The 18608-nt window shown below is 43.5% G+C and overlaps 1 protein-coding gene across 1 annotated transcript in view; it reads left to right on the forward strand.

The window, feature by feature from the left end:
* The window catches only part of LOC137592142 (citron Rho-interacting kinase), a 35984-nt gene extending 17463 nt beyond the window's left edge, over positions 1-18521 (forward strand). The window contains exons 20-40 of the mRNA XM_068310066.1: positions 147-254; positions 793-1018; positions 1108-1266; positions 4175-4198; positions 5731-5901; positions 9646-9829; positions 10472-10560; positions 10644-10748; positions 11381-11550; positions 11808-11852; positions 13380-13460; positions 13666-13801; positions 14024-14163; positions 14246-14338; positions 14752-14860; positions 15523-15651; positions 15784-15864; positions 15956-16034; positions 16399-16572; positions 16675-16960; positions 17440-18521. Of these exons, the coding sequence (XP_068166167.1) occupies positions 147-254; positions 793-1018; positions 1108-1266; positions 4175-4198; positions 5731-5901; positions 9646-9829; positions 10472-10560; positions 10644-10748; positions 11381-11550; positions 11808-11852; positions 13380-13460; positions 13666-13801; positions 14024-14163; positions 14246-14338; positions 14752-14860; positions 15523-15651; positions 15784-15864; positions 15956-16034; positions 16399-16572; positions 16675-16960; positions 17440-17463 (2613 nt within the window). The 3' untranslated portion in view covers positions 17464-18521. The remainder of the gene's footprint in view (positions 1-146; positions 255-792; positions 1019-1107; positions 1267-4174; positions 4199-5730; positions 5902-9645; positions 9830-10471; positions 10561-10643; positions 10749-11380; positions 11551-11807; positions 11853-13379; positions 13461-13665; positions 13802-14023; positions 14164-14245; positions 14339-14751; positions 14861-15522; positions 15652-15783; positions 15865-15955; positions 16035-16398; positions 16573-16674; positions 16961-17439) is intronic.
* Positions 18522-18608: the final 87 nt, after the last annotated feature.

The following is an 18608-nucleotide window of genomic DNA, read 5'->3' on the forward strand; positions in this document are numbered from 1 at the left end:
GATTATGAAAGTGTTAATGTTACTCACACACACACACACATGCACACATACACACACACTTCTTTGTCTCTTTGTCATTGTCTTTATGTGACGTATCTGAGGAGAAATTCATGGCAGTAGTGATGTTCACTTAGCTCCACCTGCAGGCCGTGTACTCCCATGAGAAGGTGAAAATGGAAGGGACCATCACTCAGCAGACCAAGCTCATAGACTTTCTGCAGTCCCAGGCCCACGGGGGCTCCAAAAAGAAAAAGGTTGCACTTTTTTTTTTTAATTTTTAAAAGAATTTTTTAATTTTATTTCTCTCTCTCTCTCTATGTGTGTGTGTGTGTGTGTGTGTGTGTGTGTGTGTGTGTGTGTGTGTGTGTGTGTATATATATATATGTATATGTATATACAGTATATATGTATATATTATACATACATACATACATATATATGTACATATATATATATATATATATATATATATATATATATATATATATATATATATATATATATATACACACACACACACTGACATAAGGTATTAATACAGTATGCCTGTCTGCACTGATATGGTTATTACATAATTGTGAAGCTTTAAGCTTTACATTTTCTTCACGCAAATTATTTAAATCACTCATTAATAATTTTAATATTGAATTATATTTTTAAGTGTAATTCTTACTACTTACTCTTGTTCTGATATCAAATTATCTTCAGGTTATCGTTGAGGCCATAACTGAAATAACAAGCATAATGATGGTTCAAATTAATTAAACGTATCTGCCATCTCTTGTGTCTCAGGGTCTGTTTGGACGCCGTAGAGAGGACCTGCTGGCCGCCATAGCTGCTCAGGCCCAGGCTCAGGGTCAGAATCAAGGCCAGGTGTCCCCCGTGCCCCCCATTCAGCCTGTGCCCCTGCAGTATAGTGACATGAAGGTAGCTCTGGACAAAGAGCGCACGCGCTGCTCTGAGCTGGAGGACGCTCTGCAGAAAATGAGGGCAGAGCTGCGATCTCTTCGAGAAGAAGGTGAGATTTACACCCAGTTTAAACTCGTTTGTGATTCCAGCCACTCAACAGGCAGAGAAGTATGAGCTGACTGATTCCTCTAACCCCAGCTCTCCAGTATAAAGATCATGGTAACTCCACTAACCCCACCACAGTCAGGCAGCAGATGATCATGTCTGCCATAGTGAAGTCTCCTGAGCACCAGCAGGGCCCCACCAGTCTGGCACCCTCTAACTCTGGACGCAGGAAGGAGACTGCAACACCCGAGGGTGAGTGAATGGTTAGTGTTTACTGAAGTGAAACGTTTCCTCTCTAACACTTTGCATACAGTCAGGTCCATATATATTGTGACACTGGCACAAATCATCTTTTTTGTTCTCCATAAACCACCGCAATGGATTTGAAATGAAATGAGCCAGACACGTTTTAACTTCAGACTTTCACTTTTAATTTGAAGATATTCGCATCCAAATCAGATGAACCGTGTTGGAATTACATTAGTTTCTATAGGTAACCCTCACTTTTTAAGGGATCAAAAGTTGTGGGACAGTTAACTCAAAACCATTTTAACTGGCAGGTGGGGGCTATTCCCTCCTTATTCCATCATCATTTGTAATCTGTTTTTGCCGACTCTCAATATGAGATACAAAGAGCCGGCAAATCAACTGTTGAGAACATCCTTAAAAAGAACGTGAGCTCAGCAACTCCAAAAGACCTGGACAACCATGGAAAACAACTGCGGCAGATGATAGAAGAATTCTTTCCCATTGAAGAAAACACCTTAGCAACAGTTGGCCAGATCATGGAAAGATGTGACAAAGATTAACTTGTACCAAAGTGATGAAGAGAGAATAATATGGAGAAGGGACGGAACTGCTCATGATACAAAGCATAGCACTTCATCAGTGAAGCATGGAGGTGGTAGTCTCACAGTGTGGGCAAGTATAGCTGCCAATGGAACTGGTTTCTTTATTTTTATTAATGACGCGACTGCTGACAAAAAGAGCAGAATGAAATCTGAAGTGATCCAGGCGATGTTCATATCAAGTGCTTCAGAACTCATTGTACCGTGCTCCTTTGTGTAGATGGACAATGACCCGAAGCATACTGCAAGAACAACCGAAGAGTTACTTGAAGCAAATAAGTGGAATGTCAAGTCAAAGTCAAAGTCAAAGTCAGCTTTATTGTCAAATGTACCATATATGCACGACATACAGCACAGAGGAAATTGCAGTCATCTATGACCCACAGTAAACAGGCAGTACAACACAGGCAGTGCAACACACAGTACAACACAGGCAGTACAACACAGGCAGTACAATGGGCAGTACAACACAGGCAGTGCAACAGGCAGTACAGCACAATGTATAAGATGAAACACAAGGGATGGTAAACATCTCTAGATAGATAGATACTTTAATAATCCCAGAGGTAATTCCACGTATCCACTGCTCAGCCAGACACCAGGAAAAAACAAAACAGGACATTCCACAAGACATACACTACACTAACAGACACATGTAGCATTAACATTACATATAATTTTTTTTTAAATATAAACATTATAAAATTAAAATATAAACAGTATAAAATTAAATTAAATCCATTCAACCGCATGCTGACCTCGCCACCTCCCCCCCGCTCCTCCTGAGAGAGTCATTGTACCCCCTGATGGCACGGGGCACGAAGGAGGACCTCAGCCTCTCTGTGGAGGTGCTGTGTGACAGCAGTCTGTTGCTGAAGGTGCTTCTCTGCTGGGGGAAGGTTGTGTGCGGGGGGGGGTGACTGGTGTTGTTCATGATAGCCCTGACTTTAGACATGGTCCTGCTCCCTAGAACTGTCTCCACAGAGTCCAGGCTCAGCCCAACCACTGAGCCCGCTCTGTGGATGAGTCGGTTAAGACGGTCCATATCTCTTTTCCTGGCCCCCCCACCCCAACACACAATGGCGTATGATAGCACACTGGAGACTACGGACTGATAGAACATGAGAAGGAGCTTAGGACAGATGTTGAAGGAGGCCAGCCTCCTCAGGAAGTACATCCTGCTCTGCCCCTTCTTGTACACACAGTTGGAGTTGAGTGACCAGTCCAGTCTGCTGTCTAGCTGCAGTCCCAGGTACTTCTAGTTACCTACCACCTCCACCTCACTGCCTTTGATGATCACTGGCTGTGGAGAGGGAGGTGCCCACTGGAAATCCAGCACCATCTCCTTCGTCTTGGAGACGTTGAGCTGGAGCTGGTTCTGTTGGCACCACTCCACAAAGTCAGCCACCAATGCCCTGTACCCCCCCTCATCACCCTCCCGGCTACATGCCACAATCGCAGTGTCATCGGAGTACTTCTGTATGTGGCATGTATCCGAGTTGTGCTTGAAGTCCGATGTGTAGAGGGTGAAGAGAATAGGGGAGAGCACGGTCCCCTATGGCACCCCCGTGCTGCTGGTCACCATATATATATACACTATATACTATACACTCTCTAATCCTGTAGGAGAAGTGACGTGTGCACAGTCCCTGAGTGGACGGGTTGGGAGAGAGAGGTAGTCAGGTGCTGGGGGGAGGGCAGGGCAGGGTGAGGGTAGAGGGTCATGCAATGGCTAAAAGCCAGTCATCTGACCTGAATCTGATTGAGCATGCATTTCACTTTCTAATATGAAATGTGTGAAGTGAAGTTAAAATGCCCCACGAACAAGGAAGTTGCAGTTGAGTCCTGGCATCACCAGGGAGGAATCCCAGCATCTGGTGATGTTTATGCATTTAAGACTTCAGGCTGTAACTGATCACGAAGGATTTGTTACCAAGTTTAAAAAAGTGACAGTTTGATATATGATTCTTTAGTGACAAATTAAAGAATCATAAATAGTGGTTTTGAATTGTGAATTCCCTTAAAAAGTGAAACTGTTGTGCTTCCAACACGGTTCATCTAATTAGGATTTAAATTCCCTCAAGTTAAAGGGGAAAGTCCGCAGTTGGAGTGCATCCTGATCATTTAATTTCAAACCCATTATGTTGGTGAATAGAGTAATAAAAATAGAATTGTGTTGATGACCCAATATTTATGGACCAGCCTCTACATGTACGTTATACTTACACTCGGCCCTTTTCTGAGACACACACATCTCACATCTCTCAATTTCTGAAGCTCTTACTATCCTTTTTCTTTCACACACCTTTCAGAAAAAAGGAGAGTCACTTTTGAAAGTAAGTTATCCAAACGTGCAGTTTCTGCAGTTTGGTCTCCTGTCGTTTCTTCTCATCCACATCCTTGAAAGGCCAGATTTTGAAAGCTCTGCACTTTTTATTAAATATGTGCCGTCACCAGGATGGTCAAATGAGACACCTGAGAAACTTTCAGTAAAGTTTTTCGCCTTGTCAGTGCACAGCTTTAGAAATCTGAAGCATTTTATTCTTGGTTGCTGAAGCTTAGCCTGTTTGATTTGCAGAACTTTGCTCTGCTCTTTATTCACTGCACCCCCACCTGAACTCACATCATACACTAAAAGAGCTGGACCATACGTTCAAGTCTGCCAGACACACGTGTTGTTGGCATCACATAAAGGCATTATTCAGTCGTTGAATAAAACTACAGTATTACATCTATTCCAACAACTCTAATTTCACTGATGACTGGAAGGAATTGAAATGAAAATAACATAAACTATTATATATGTAAAACATATATGAAAACTATCAGAATCAAGATAATTAATTATATAACACAGTTATTAAACTTGTAATAGATTTAAAATGGACCAATCTATAGTCTATGAATGGTCATTCACACTGAATTATGACGCATTCACACAATGCTTTCTCAATGCTTTATACTTTTCACTGCTAAACATGCTTTCACTCAACATTATTGTATAAATGTGACTTTTGCTGATGATAAAATTTAAATCCAATCAACTAATTGGTGAACTTGACAAGTCATAAACTAAAGGTAGACTGATGGGTCTTTAACATTGATGTTATGGCTGCCAATTCAAGACTCTATACTACACTCATATATACACCTCAACAGTCAGGTGCAGTTAAGACTCATACTACGCTGTAGTAATAGTATATACACATAAATGTAACTAATTGCTAACCATAGATTCTAATGAATAATACATCAGTATAGAGACATCAGTACACACAGCACTTTACAAATACTCTGAATTAATTATTAACATATGGTAATTGAGTATAAGTAGCCCTAATTCATCATCCAATAGCACACTGTTTATTTAAAAGTGTAGTCATAAAGTAATACATATCCAAGGAAAGCCTGACAGTGTTGATTGTGGGAAAGAGAAAATCCCTTGTGATGAACTTTTGGAGTGATTTTTAAGTCAAATGTGCCTCCAGGTTTCATAAGTTTAGTGTGTGTTCTCTAGCAGGTCATCTCAGGAGATCGTATGTTATAGGAAACAAGCTGTGGTGTGTAAGCTTGCAAACAAATCGATAGAGGACACATAAGAAGAAACCTGATCATGACTAGATAATGCCTTTAAAGTGTAACAGAGTGTGCAGAATCAAAGGGAGTGACACAGTCAATGTGTGCACTCCTCAGTTTACTTGATCGTGCACTGTGCTAAACATCTCACTTTTTTCAGAGACTTTTTAGTGAGATGCATTTGTGGCAGCAGATACAGCATGTTGCACTGAGATTTGACAGCGACGGATTCTCATGATACAGAAAATCATGGTGGAGCTGCTGACCGTATGTGACCCCTGACTGTGTTTAGAGTACAGCCGCCGTCTGAAGGACAGTCAGAGAGACAGAGAGAGAGAGAGGGAGAGGGTGATGCACCACAACACTCCTCACCGCTTCACCGTGGGACTCAACATGAGAGCTGCCAAGTGTACCGTGTGTCTGGATACCGTGCACTTTGGACGCCAAGCTGCTACCTGCCTCGGTGAGTTACTGGAGAGACAGGGGCAGCTGGCCCTCAACCCCATGACCCACATCACCTTCATGCAAGATGCATAGCTGAATAATTAAAGTCTTCTTCTTCTTTTCCTTTCGGCTATTCCCTTCAGGGGTCGCCACAGCGAATCAGTTGCCTCCATCTAACCCTGTCTTCTGCATCCTCTTCTCTCACACCAACTACCTTCAACTACCTACCTCTTTCACTACATCCATAAACCTCCTCTTTGGTCTTCCTCTAGGCCTCTTGCCTGGCAGTTCAAAACTCAGCATCCTCCTACCAATATATTCACTATCTCTCCTCTGGATGTGTCCAAACCATCTCAGTCTGGCCTCTCTGACTTTATCTCCAGAACCTCTAACATGTGCTGTCCCTCTGATGTACTCATTCCTGATCCGATCCATCCTGGTCACTCCCAGAGAGAACCTCAGCATCTTCATCTCTGCTACCTCCAGCTCTGTCTCCTGTCTTTTCCTCAGTGACACTGTCTCTAGACCAAACAACATCGCTGGTCTCACCACAGTTTTGTACACCTTTCCTTTCATTTTAGCTGAAACTCTTCTATCACACATCACACCTGACACTTTCCTTCACCCGTTCCATCCTGCCTGGACACGCTTCTTCACCTCTTTTCCACACTCTCCATTGCTCTGGACTGTTGACCCTAACTACTTAAAATCCTCCACCTTCTTGATCTCTTCTCCCTGTAACCTCACTCTTCCACTTGGGTCCCTCTCATTCACACACATGTACTCTGTCTTACTGCGGCTAACCTTCATTCCTCTCCTTTCCAGGACAAACCTCCACCTCTCTAGCTTCTCCTCCACCTGTTCCCTGCTCTCACTGCAGATCACAATGTCATCTGCAAACATCATAGTCCATGGAGATTCCTGTCTAACCTCGTCTGTCAGCCTGTCCATCACCATAGCGAACAAGAAGGGGCTCAGAGCTGATCCCTGATGCAGTCCCACCTCCACCTTGAACTCCTCTGTCACACCTACAGCACACCTCACCACTGTCTTACAGTCCTCATACATGTTCATACATGTTCAGAAACCCTACTGCTACCTCTCCTAGGCACTTCCAAGCCTATACAGGTATATCATCAGGATCAACTATCTTCCCACTCTTCATCCTCTTCAATGCCCTCCTCACTTCATCCTGACTAATCTTTGCTACTTCCTGGTCCACAACAGTCACCTCTTCTAGTCTTTGTTCTCTCTCATTTTCCACGTTCATCAACTCTTCAAAGTACTCTTTCCATCTTCCCATCACACTATTCTTGGTTTCTGAAGCTTCGCCTGTTTTAGGGATGGAAGTCTATTGACTATCCTTAATCACCCTAACCTGCTGCACGTCCTTCCCATTTCTATCTCTCTGTCTTGCCAACCTGTATAGATCAGTCTCTCCCTCCTTACTGTCCAACCTAGCATACAAGTCATCATAAGCCCCTTGTTTGGCCTTTGCTACCTCTACCTTCACCTTACGCTGCATCTCCCTGTACTCCTGTCTACTCTCCTCAGTCCTCTCAGTGTCCCACTTCCTCTTAGCTAACCTCTTTCTCTGTATACACTCCTCTACCTCCTCATTCCACCACCAAGTCTCCTTATCTACTTTCCTTCCAGATGACACACCAAGTACTCTCCTACCTGTCTCCCTGATCACATTAGCTGTAGTTGTCCAGTCATCTGGAAGCACCTCCTGACCACCCAGAGCCTGTCTCAACTCCTTCCTAAAAGTCATGCAACACTCTTCCTTTTTTATCTTCCACCATTTCGTCTTCTGCTCTGTCTTTGCCCTCTTCATCTTCCTCACCACCAGAGTCATCCTACACACCACCGCTGTTTAGCTACACTCTTGCCTACCACTACTTTGTAGTCACTGATCTCCTTCAGGTTACACCGTCTACACAAGATGTAGTCTACCTGTGTGCTCCTACCGCCACTCTTATAGGTCACACTATGTTCCTGCCTCTTCTGGAAGAAAGTATTCACTACAGCCATTTCCATCCTTTTTGCCAAGTCAACTACCATCTGTCCTTCTGCGTTCCTCTCCTGGATACCAAACCTGCCCATCACCTCCTCATCACCTCTGTTTCCTGCACCAACATGTCCATTGAAGTCTGCTCCAATGACAACTCTCTCACTTCTAGGCATGCTCTGCATCACTTCATCAAAGTCCAGCCAGAATTTCTCCTTCTCCTCCAGCTCACATCCTACCTGTGGATCATACCCACTAACAATGTTGAACATCACACCTTCGATTTCTAGCTTCAGACTCATCACTCTATCCGACACTCTTTTTACCTCCAGGACATTCCTAACAAACTCCTCCTTCAAGATAACTCCTACTCCATTTCTCTTCCTATCTTCACCACGATGGAACAACTTGAACCCTGCTCCTAAACTTCTAGCCTTGCTACCTTTCCACCTGGTCTCCTGGACACACAGTATGTCTACCTTCCTCCTCTGCATCATGTCAACCAACTCTCTACCTTTTCCTGTCATAGTTCCAACAGTCCACGTCCCAACTCTTGGTCCTATACTCTTGGCGTTCCTCTTCTCTCTCTTCTTAAGGACACACTTTCCTCCTCTCCTTCTTCGACCAACAGTAATCCAATTTCCACCGGCACCCTGTAGGTCAACAGCACCGATGGTGGTCGTTATTAACCTGGGCCTCGACTGATCCGGTATGGAAGTCATAGGTTTGATTCGCATGTTGGATTTGGCAAAAGTTTTACGCCGGATGCCCTTCCTGACACAAACCTCTGTATTTATCTAGGCTTGGGACCGGCACAATAAGACACTGGCTTGTGTCCTCTTGTGGCTATTTCAATTTCCAGCTTTCTAGTATCATGTTTTATTTTATCTTCTCTTTCATAAATGGAAGTCCTTGTTTGTTGGTGTTTCAAACAAACTTTACGAGAGTTTCATGGCAATTTATAACATATACATTCATTTGTATATAGTCATTTTTATAACCACTTTCTTTTCTTAAATGTTAACCATATGTAATAATTTAATGGCTCAGTCAGACTTAGCATTTTAATACCTTCCTCATGAAGCCTTGACATGATCACTGTGTTCTACCCTAAACTTTCGGCTCTGGTTTTTCTCTGTTTTGTTTGCCTATCATGTCAATGTCCATGTTGGAGAACACAAAGAACCATGATCTCCTTTGTCTTTTTCACATTTGACACATAATTTCGAGAGACATACTTATTCTTCTTTGCACTCATTTAATAAAATTAGCAACAATCATATCATCCTTGCTTTCAATTTTAATTCTTGTTAAACCCCAGATAATGGCATTTAAAAAAAATACAGTTTTACTTATAAAAGACTTGATTTCAGAGGTGCATGTAGCTCAGATACAAGAGCCCATGTGCTTTAGTGCAGTGACAGCGGTGTGACTCTTAGCGGTGTGTCTTCCCTTTCACTGTTTTATGAAATTAAGGTACAAGTGTCTAAAGAAAAGAAACAAAAAATACCTAACAAAACAACAGACTACAGTATTTTCTGCACTATAAGGCGCACTGGACTATAAGGCGCACCTTCAATGAATGACCTATTTTAAAACTGTTTTCATATATTAGGTGCACTGGATTATAAGGCACACTGCTGGTTTTTGAGAAAATTATAGGCTTTTAGGTGCGCCTTATAGTGTGGAAAATACTGCATATTTTGAGCTTCTGCACTCATTCTTTAATGATGTTTTACATTTCTCCCACAGAATGTCATGCTTTGTGCCACCCAAAATGCTCCACCTGCCTTCCAGCCACCTGCGGTATGTCCAGCGATTGCTCCCTTCACCTGTCCGATGGTCTGTGTCGGGACAAGGGCAGCAGCTCTGTGGGCCAGCAGCTCAAAGAGGCCGGTGGGCACATGCACCTGGAAGGGTGGATGAAACTGCCCAGGTTAGTCTGGGACACACGTCTGTCTTCTTGGGGAGGGTGTCTGTCTTGCAGGAAGAAACATATGATCTGATATTGCTAGAATACAGGAAGAAACAGAAGATGACCTGCTCTGTTCCATTTTATTCAAACTACAACAACCACAATGCATTGTGCTGGTTAGAGTTTGACCTTTCTGAAACAAGACACAGTATGACGACCAGCTGGTGATACGTGATCTTGTTGAACAGTGAAACATTTCACTCTGAGCCTTTGTTTTCACTGAGCAATGCTCACAAACTCTCTTTACGGTTTCGTGTTTGAACACTTTCTGTGGGACTAGACGCTGCTGGTTCACATTTGATATTTGATCTGTTTGATGAGACGCCCCCCTGTCTCTGTGAGAGAGACTGATTGTTGATTAGATGAACAGCAGTGTTTTGTTCTATATTATGATGTGATTGCATTATGATTGCATCTGTGTTGCACAAGTACTCAGGGTGAAGCAGGCTGATGTTACTCAGATCTTCTAGCCTCTATTATGTTTAGTTTGCTTCACCTTATTTAGTCTATTGTAACTAAACATTTGGACTTTCCTCTTAAAACTGTTGGATTCATCGCGTCACTTTTGATTTCTAGTCATGTAGTTGCCTTATGTTTCTGCAGGAATGGAAAACGAGGTCAAGGCTGGGAGAGAAAATACGTAGTCCTGGATGGAACTAAGGTCTCCATCTATGACATAGAGCCCAGAGAAGGTTGGATTCTTTGCACGGTGCATCTTTTTCAGATTTACCACAGCTGATCAGTTCAAACATGGCCTCCTGTGTCTGTGTTTCAGATTCAGTGAAACCTCTGGAGGAGTTTGACTTGTGTTTGTCAGATGGAGATGTGGTTGTTCATGGCGCAGTCGGGGCCTCAGAGCTACCCAACACCTCCAAGTCAGGTAGGATATCTGAAGCATTAGATTCTCTTTCCTGGGATTGATTTATACGCGTGATCAAAATAATATTTGAACATCCATTTGACATCAAATTCAGTACGTTGGGTGTTTCAGATGTAAACTTTGTGGGTTGTTTTGGGAAGAACACATCCTGATCAGGCAGGATAGCAATATTGTGAGTCAGATAGTTAAAGCTCCACTCCGTAGCTTTACAATGTTCACATGCTGGCTCATCAGTAGACCCTTTTTTTGAGTTTAAAAATTGGAAATGTTTGAAAATTGATGGTTTTCCTTCTTCTTCTCTCTCTTTGCTGTCACTACTAGCATCGTCCCATCTATCGATGTTCTAAATAATTGTTTTTGTCCTCCTTCCTTATACTTTAATTCAACGTGAACCTTGTTTTGAAAAAGAATTGTGGTTCAGTTGGTTTTTACATAAAGTCATGTGATGCAGAGAAGACAGTGGCTCACTTTTCATTTGTTAAAGTCAGCAATATTTTGGATGTACTGAATGACTAAGCAGTAAACACTCCATTATAGAATTTGAAATGCAGAGCATGTTCTTCCTGGAGATCCCCAGGGGTCCTAGAATTTAATTTGTCATTTCTGTTGTGCTTCCGTTCCCTGTGTGTCAGACGTTCCCTTCGTCCTGAAGCTGGAGTCACATTGTCACGCCCCCTGCTGGCCTGGACAGTCTGTCTACTTCATGGCACCCAGTTTCCCAGACAAACAGCGCTGGGTGGCTGTCATTGAATCTGTGGTGGCCGCGGGGCGGGCGTCTCGTGAGAAGGCCGAGGCGGATGCGGTGAGTGTCTCTGGAGGAGGCGAGGGGCAGCTGGGGGGCGACTGTCTGGTCTGTGGCTCTGGTGATGGGAGCTGTAAGGTTTTACATTTGGAGTGTGAGCAGATAACCTGGGTTCACTAACACGTGTCGTTAACTGTGCCCTTCTTCTCTCTTCTTCCCTCTCCTCTCTCGTGTTGTTTGTTGCTTTATCATCATGCCACATTGAATGTTGATTTGCACTATTCTATGTATTCCATTGGGTGTCCTTGCACACATAGGCTGCTGTACCCAAAAGACAAATGGTTTTGTCTCCTCTGGTCCAGGTAAAGAGTCAGAAGGAATAGATGTAAGACACACCTATATACCCTTCATAAGGCACGCAGTAGTGCATGTGTGTTGACAGCTCACCGCCTCCTGCTTTCACCTCACCTGCTGTGACCCCCTCCTCACTCTTACTATCATGTGCTGCTGTCATGTATTGAACATACTGTGTATGTGCTGATCCAACAGTTATGGCGTCCTGGATCCATCCACATGGCTCAATCAGACGTTTGTGTGTCTTTGGCTTGATCCTCCACAGCTGTCAGAGCACGAGGGACCGGCTCTCACCTCCTCTGTGTTTTTACCCTGCTGTGAAAGAGTTACAAAAAAGACTGAAATACAGACTTCCAGATTTTTTTGTTAGCTTGCCCTAAGTGTCTTTAATAGTCCATGGTTCTATTTCCTGTTTGCCAAAAAGGAATTAATTCCGTGTAACCAGTGTGAGGTGAAGACATGGTGACCAAAGAAATGAAATGGGGTTAATGTCAGTTTTGTTGAGTTCTTGATCCTGTTTTTGAGCAGCTTTATTATAGTGTAGAAATGACATAGTAGTGTTAATTTAAGTCACGTAAGAAAGTGTTAGCATCAACATATATTGAAGTACTTATCATCAAGAATAATGTGCTATATTACTGTATTTTAGTTATTGATGCATACATCACTGTACCTTTACTAACTCTCCTGTGTATATACACACAAGTAAACACACTCATTAACACAAAGCATATTTGAAAACTTGACAACAGAGAAGTTATTATTCTTCAACAACGAATACAGAAGAGTGTTTGACCTGAGTAGAGGTCTGCCAAGTTAAAAAAATCATAAACATCACTCAACTGTTAGCGGCAGCTCTCAGTGACCTCAAGACATTTTTAAATATTCAAACTCACAGACTGAAATTAATAATTTAAAAAATTAACTTGTTTGGATTTTTTTTTTTTTTACTGAAGCAACAGTATATTTTTCGGACTCAATGTCCAAAAAATATTTATCGTTTATCATTTATGAAAATATTTTAAAATGTTCTTTTCAGGAAAAGTTATGAAACTAATGCAAAAAAGATTTTGTGGGAATCAGAACCAGAACTTTCCTTATACAGTGATCCCTCGTTGTTTTCGGTTAACGCGTTCAGGAACTACCCGCGAAAACGAAATTCTGCGATAGAGCGACAAACTTTTTATGTTATTATTTACTGTAATTTAAACATTTATGAAAGCTCCCCATACTGATATTAAACCACTTTCTATCTGTATTACTTTTTCCCCACACTCTGATAGACTGTTTAAAGCACTTTTGTGTCTCACGGAAGTCCGAGACTCACGGAACGTAGTGCACTTCTGGATGCCATCAGCCAATAGAATAAGTTTCCTCTTTGACAAACACCTCTTTGTCTCACCTTTGAAACGATAGATCTGCACACAGTCCTGCGGTCCGTCTCCCCCTCCCCCATCCTACCTCTCAACCACCTCCCCATGAGGTCACATTGACGTCGTGACCTTGCTGACCGTTCTTGTCTTTCTGATCTGCAGAAGCTGCTCGGAAACTCTCTCCTGAAGCTGGAAGGAGATGATCGCCTGGATATTAACTGCACTCTCCCCCTCACTGATACGGTAATGGTGTCAGTCATTTTTATTGGAGGCTACTAGCAGATTATATACACAGGTTACTGTAAAAATGTTCACTGTGTTTCTGAAAAGATTCATCATGAACATTGGCAGACCTTTAATTCAAAGGTGGAGTTATCAGGAGATAACAATAATTATTCCTGTATGTGTGCTGCGTATGTGACATTTGTGTTTCATTGCCGTGTCACAGATAGTTCTGGTGGGCTCTGAAGAGGGTCTCTATGCCCTGAACGTCATCAAGAACTCTCTGACCCACATCCCCGGCCTGGGATCCGTCTTTCAGATCTACGTCATCAAAGAGCAGGAGAAGCTGCTGATGATTGTTGGTGAGAGGTCCAGCTCTGGCTTTTGTCACCACACTACAAAATTTAATTCAGAGTGAGAGTCACAAATAAAAAAAACCTTTACTAAATTTGTACTAGAAATACGATTCGCCATTAAACATTTCCAAACTGAAATCTATGAATAACTTTTAGTACTTTCAGTTTTCGTACGATTTAGCTTGATGATTGCCCCGTGTGCTGGTGCGTGACATCTGTGTGTTTCAGGGGATGAGAGAGCGTTGTGTTTGGTAGAGATTAAGAGAGTGAAGCAGTCTCTTGCCCAGTCCCATCTGCCATCCCAGTCGGAGTTGGCCCCCTACATCTTTGAGACAGTCAAAGGCTGCCATCTGTTTGCAGCCGGGAGAGTAGGTCCTCCTCCTGTGAGAACACTGGCATAGGAAAGCTGCTTCCTGGCTGTAGAGACTGACGTCTGTGTTCTCTCTGCAGATAGACAACGGGTCCTGTATATGTGCTGCAATGCCTAACAAGATAACCATATTGCGCTACAATGACAACCTCAACAAATACTGCATCCGTAAGGTAAGCAATGTCGGTACCATACGTCCATGATATCCTGCGTTCTAACTCACAGTCAATGACGCGACTGGGGAAGCAGTAGTTCAGTCCTCTAGGTCTAGCGCTGGGGACCAGAGGGTGGCTGGTTCAAGACCCTTGTGGACCACAAATTTGGAATGTGAACTAGTAGTTGGAGAGGTGCCAGTTCCTCTCCTGAGCACTGCTGAGGTGCCCTTGAGCAAGGCATCGTCTGCAAAAACAAGTTGCTCATACCATCATCCTCCCTTTTTGCATGCCTACATGCCTTTTGTGTGTGTGTGTAATATATTTTTAAAAAAGGGGGAACATCAAAGTATAATTCTTCTCCTTCTTATGACGTCTTGATGTCCAAATCTTGTGGGGTAAAATGATTGCCCCTCACATATTTTGCCTTCCAGGAGATTGAAACCTTGGAGCCCTGCAGCTGCATCCATCTGACCAGCTACAGCATCATCATCGGCACCAACAAGTTCTACGAGATCGAGATGAAGCAGTTCGTGCTTGAGGGTGAGGACATTCGTAGAATGTAAACACAGGTTCAGTGATGGGTGTCTGATCGTTCAGACCACCTTCAATGCTAGCTGAGCTACATGTGACACAGTCTTAGCAATGTGACCGGAAAATGATGTAATGGATTAGAATGATTTACTTTTGGTTCAGTCTAAAACAACATGTTTTTGCTCACTTAGACACCTTGAGATGTTTTGAAACATGTGGCTGCAATTGATTTTCAGTATTGAACAAGTATCCCCACACTCCCACATCCATACCCAATGAGTAACGGTGAACTTAAACTCTGCAAAACAGTTACTGCACATCTGAATCAATCAGGTTTCCACTAAACCTGGCATTAACACCAACGTGTTGTTTGTTGGACTGTCCCTACAGCTGCCTCTCACCCAAACCTCTCCTGTCAAACATGTAGCTGCTGGTCAAACACATTTCAAAGGACTCGACCATCAACACCAAACTAAGACAACAAGCTAACCATGATAAACACATCATACTTCACATATGATAAACACTACGGTATTTTTCACATTAAGGCGCACTTGGATTATAAGGGTGATTGTAATGCTAAGCTTGGACAGGCTGACGGGCGCCCGGCTGTCTGAGACTTCAATGGTGAATGTGTTTGAACCCCCACTCGTCTGATTATCCCACACCAGAGTTCCTGGACAAAAACGATGTGTCTCTGGCTTCAGCGGTGTTTGCAGCCTCGTCCCACAGTTTCCCCATCGCCATCATGCAGGTGGCCGGCAGCATGCAGAAGGAGGAATACCTGCTGTGTTATCATGGTGTGTTCACAAAGCAGCATGTTAAGTGTTCGTAGGTGTTCAAATCACGTACTTGTGTGTCATGAAGCTGTGTTAGCCTCATCGCTATCATGAGGCAGACTGTAGAAAGCTTTATTTATTTCCATCTTTCAGAGTTTGGAGTGTTTGTGGACACATATGGACGACGGAGCCGCACTGAGGACATTAAGTGGAGCCGCCTGCCTCTGTCCTTTGGTAAATAAACTGTTTTACACCAACGCATCAGCTTGAAAATCAGCATCAACTTTTTACAATCTATGTGATTTTACATTCCCCTGCGGTGCAGCCTACAGGGAGCCCTTCCTGTTTGTCACTTATTTCAACTCCCTGGATGTCATTGAAGTTCAAGGACACGCTTCTCTGGGGTGAGACAGGCGACAGCATCAGGCACGATTATGAACACCTTTGATGGTCTTTGATAACTGCTAGCTGAACATGAGTGTGAAGGCATGTTGGACTTGGATCTGGGTTCCTCATTTTAAGCCAAACTGCGTCAGAACTACTAAATGATGTCTGCAATAAGTATTCATGCAACAAGAATTTAAGTTTTTTTTAAATTTAGTTTCTAGGGAAGCAAAAACTTTCTCAAATTTAATATTAAAAGATCTAGGTTTTCAGTTTTTCAAATCTTGTGCTTAGTGTTTCCTCTGGTGCCTTCATTTGATCTTCAACGTAGTTTGATCATTGGACAGTCTTCTAGTGTATCTGACCTCCTGTCTGTGCTTCCAGTACCACCATTCTGGCCCACCTTGACATCCCCAACCCTCGCTATCTGGGCCCGGCCATCTCCTCGGGGGCCATTTACCTGGCCTCCTCCTACCAGAACAAGCTTCGGGTCATCTGCTGTAAGGGAAGTCTGATCAGAGAGTCTGGAGAGCTGCAGCGAACCTGCTCCAGCCGAGGGTCAGCGCCATTCCTTGTTTCGAGCGACAACAGCACCACCTGCTGGTCAATCTACTAGTTCTGCTCAAAATGTTGCTCCTCTCTTTGCTCCTTCTACAGTAGTCCCAGTAAGCGAGGCCCCCCCACTTACACAGAGCACATCTCCAAGCGTTTGACTTCGGGGCCTGGCAGTCATGACGGACTGCACCGGGAGCCCAGCACCCCTCATCGCTACCGCGAGGGCCGCACCGAATTCAGACGAGACAAGTCTCCTGCCCGGCCGCTGGACCGAGAGAAGTCCCCCGGCAGGGTGCTGGACAGTCGCAGGGAAAGGTCTCCTGGGAGGTTTGGGGAAAGCACCCGTCTCCATGCTGGGTCTGTCCGGACGCAGCTCGCCCCCGTGAACAAGGTGCTGTAGGCATCCTGCGGGTGTGGGCCTCTATGTCTCAGTTAGAAAGACTTACTGTGGACTCCTCTGAACATAGTCCTCTACAGATAGACTTCTTCACAGGGAGAAATCTTCTTTGATAGTACCCCACACGAGTGGGGTACCCCACATGATAGTACCCCACATGACTGAGGCACCAGACGTTTGTATCTCATTACTGTTGTCGTGAAACTGTTTGTGACCCATTTTTTTGAACGTCAAGAGTAAAAATGATCCAGAACACATCTGTTCTCTGATCTGGTCAGTTTATCAGGACCATGCTTGATGTTGGAGGTAAAAAAACAGTAACTAGGACTGAATGGAGCCACATAGAGGATGTGATCTGACACACACACACACACACACACACACACACACACACACACCTTCTTCCAACTGTATTTGAATCACAAATGTTGATGATTTTCTCATGGAGATTTGTCCCTCGTCTTGTCTTACAGGTGTGGGACCAGTCATCAGTGTGAGTCCAGTGTTGCCCTGCTCCTGACTGGAGGCTCTAGAGTGACTTTGTGAAATCTTTGATCCACTGAGCGCAAACACACACACACATACACACACACCACTCAGGCTGTCGTTGCCCCATTGCTTGTACGTACTGCACTTTCAGTTCCTCATTCAGCGACACATCGACCTGCTCCTGGAAGACGTCTCCTGGCGACAATCCTTTTTTTCTGACATGCTTTGGTGGGAGAAATCCCACCACAGATTTGGTGGCAGGGAATCTTTGCTGACGAAGAGAATCTACTTTCTAAGATGTAAATACCGCTGTCTGAGTTTTTATAGATAAAAGGGAAAAGTCGGCTGGAAAAGCCATGTCTATTTTTTTTAAAAATGAGTTTCTAAAGATGTTGCAGGGAGATTAATGACGTTGTTGACTGAGACATAAGAATATTAACACTTCATGAGTTTTCCTCCCTGTTGGGTGAATCAAAGCCAATGCTGAATTGTCACATGACTGATGAGGAAGAGGTCTGAGGACACACTTTGCACATGAGATGGGATTTGAACCGGAGTTAAAAACCTTGTTCTCGTGACATGACCGCTCTTTTGATTGGACGAAAGACACGGGTCCTCTTCACTAACTAGCCTTTGATATATAATTATAGAATTGCTCTAATGACAGTCGTTGTCTGGCTCTATACTTTGTAAAACAATTAAGAAATGTTTGTGTTGTTCTTTTTTGCAAACCTAAAAAGGAAAATACACAGCATCTGCATCCGATGCTGGCTGCCACCTCAGCTTCCTGTTAGAAACCCGCTGCTGGTTATGGTGCAGATGTCCTGTTTGTGTGCGGTGATTTGGCGTCTAGTGATCATTGGGGTGGGGGTGGGGGGTGGTCGCTCTCGTGTTGTTCCTTTAGAGCCGCTGAGAACGCCCCCACTCGTCACATCAGTAAGCATGACTTAATGTAGAGCAGTACTCGCTTTTACGTTCCTGATTCCTCTCTTGGTTCTTTTTTCATGTCAGGTATTCACTTGAATAGTAGACTTTGATGTTACAGTGACTTTAGATTCCTTGATTTTTAGAGCTGTATACCAGTACATGCATTAAAACATGATTGAAGTGTTTCGTCTTCTTCTTTGCGTTGCCTTCAGCTTTAAAATCAATG

This window comes from Antennarius striatus, chromosome 3 (genome assembly GCF_040054535.1).
Source record: "Antennarius striatus isolate MH-2024 chromosome 3, ASM4005453v1, whole genome shotgun sequence".
In the NCBI taxonomy this organism is placed as follows: domain Eukaryota; kingdom Metazoa; phylum Chordata; class Actinopteri; order Lophiiformes; family Antennariidae; genus Antennarius; species Antennarius striatus.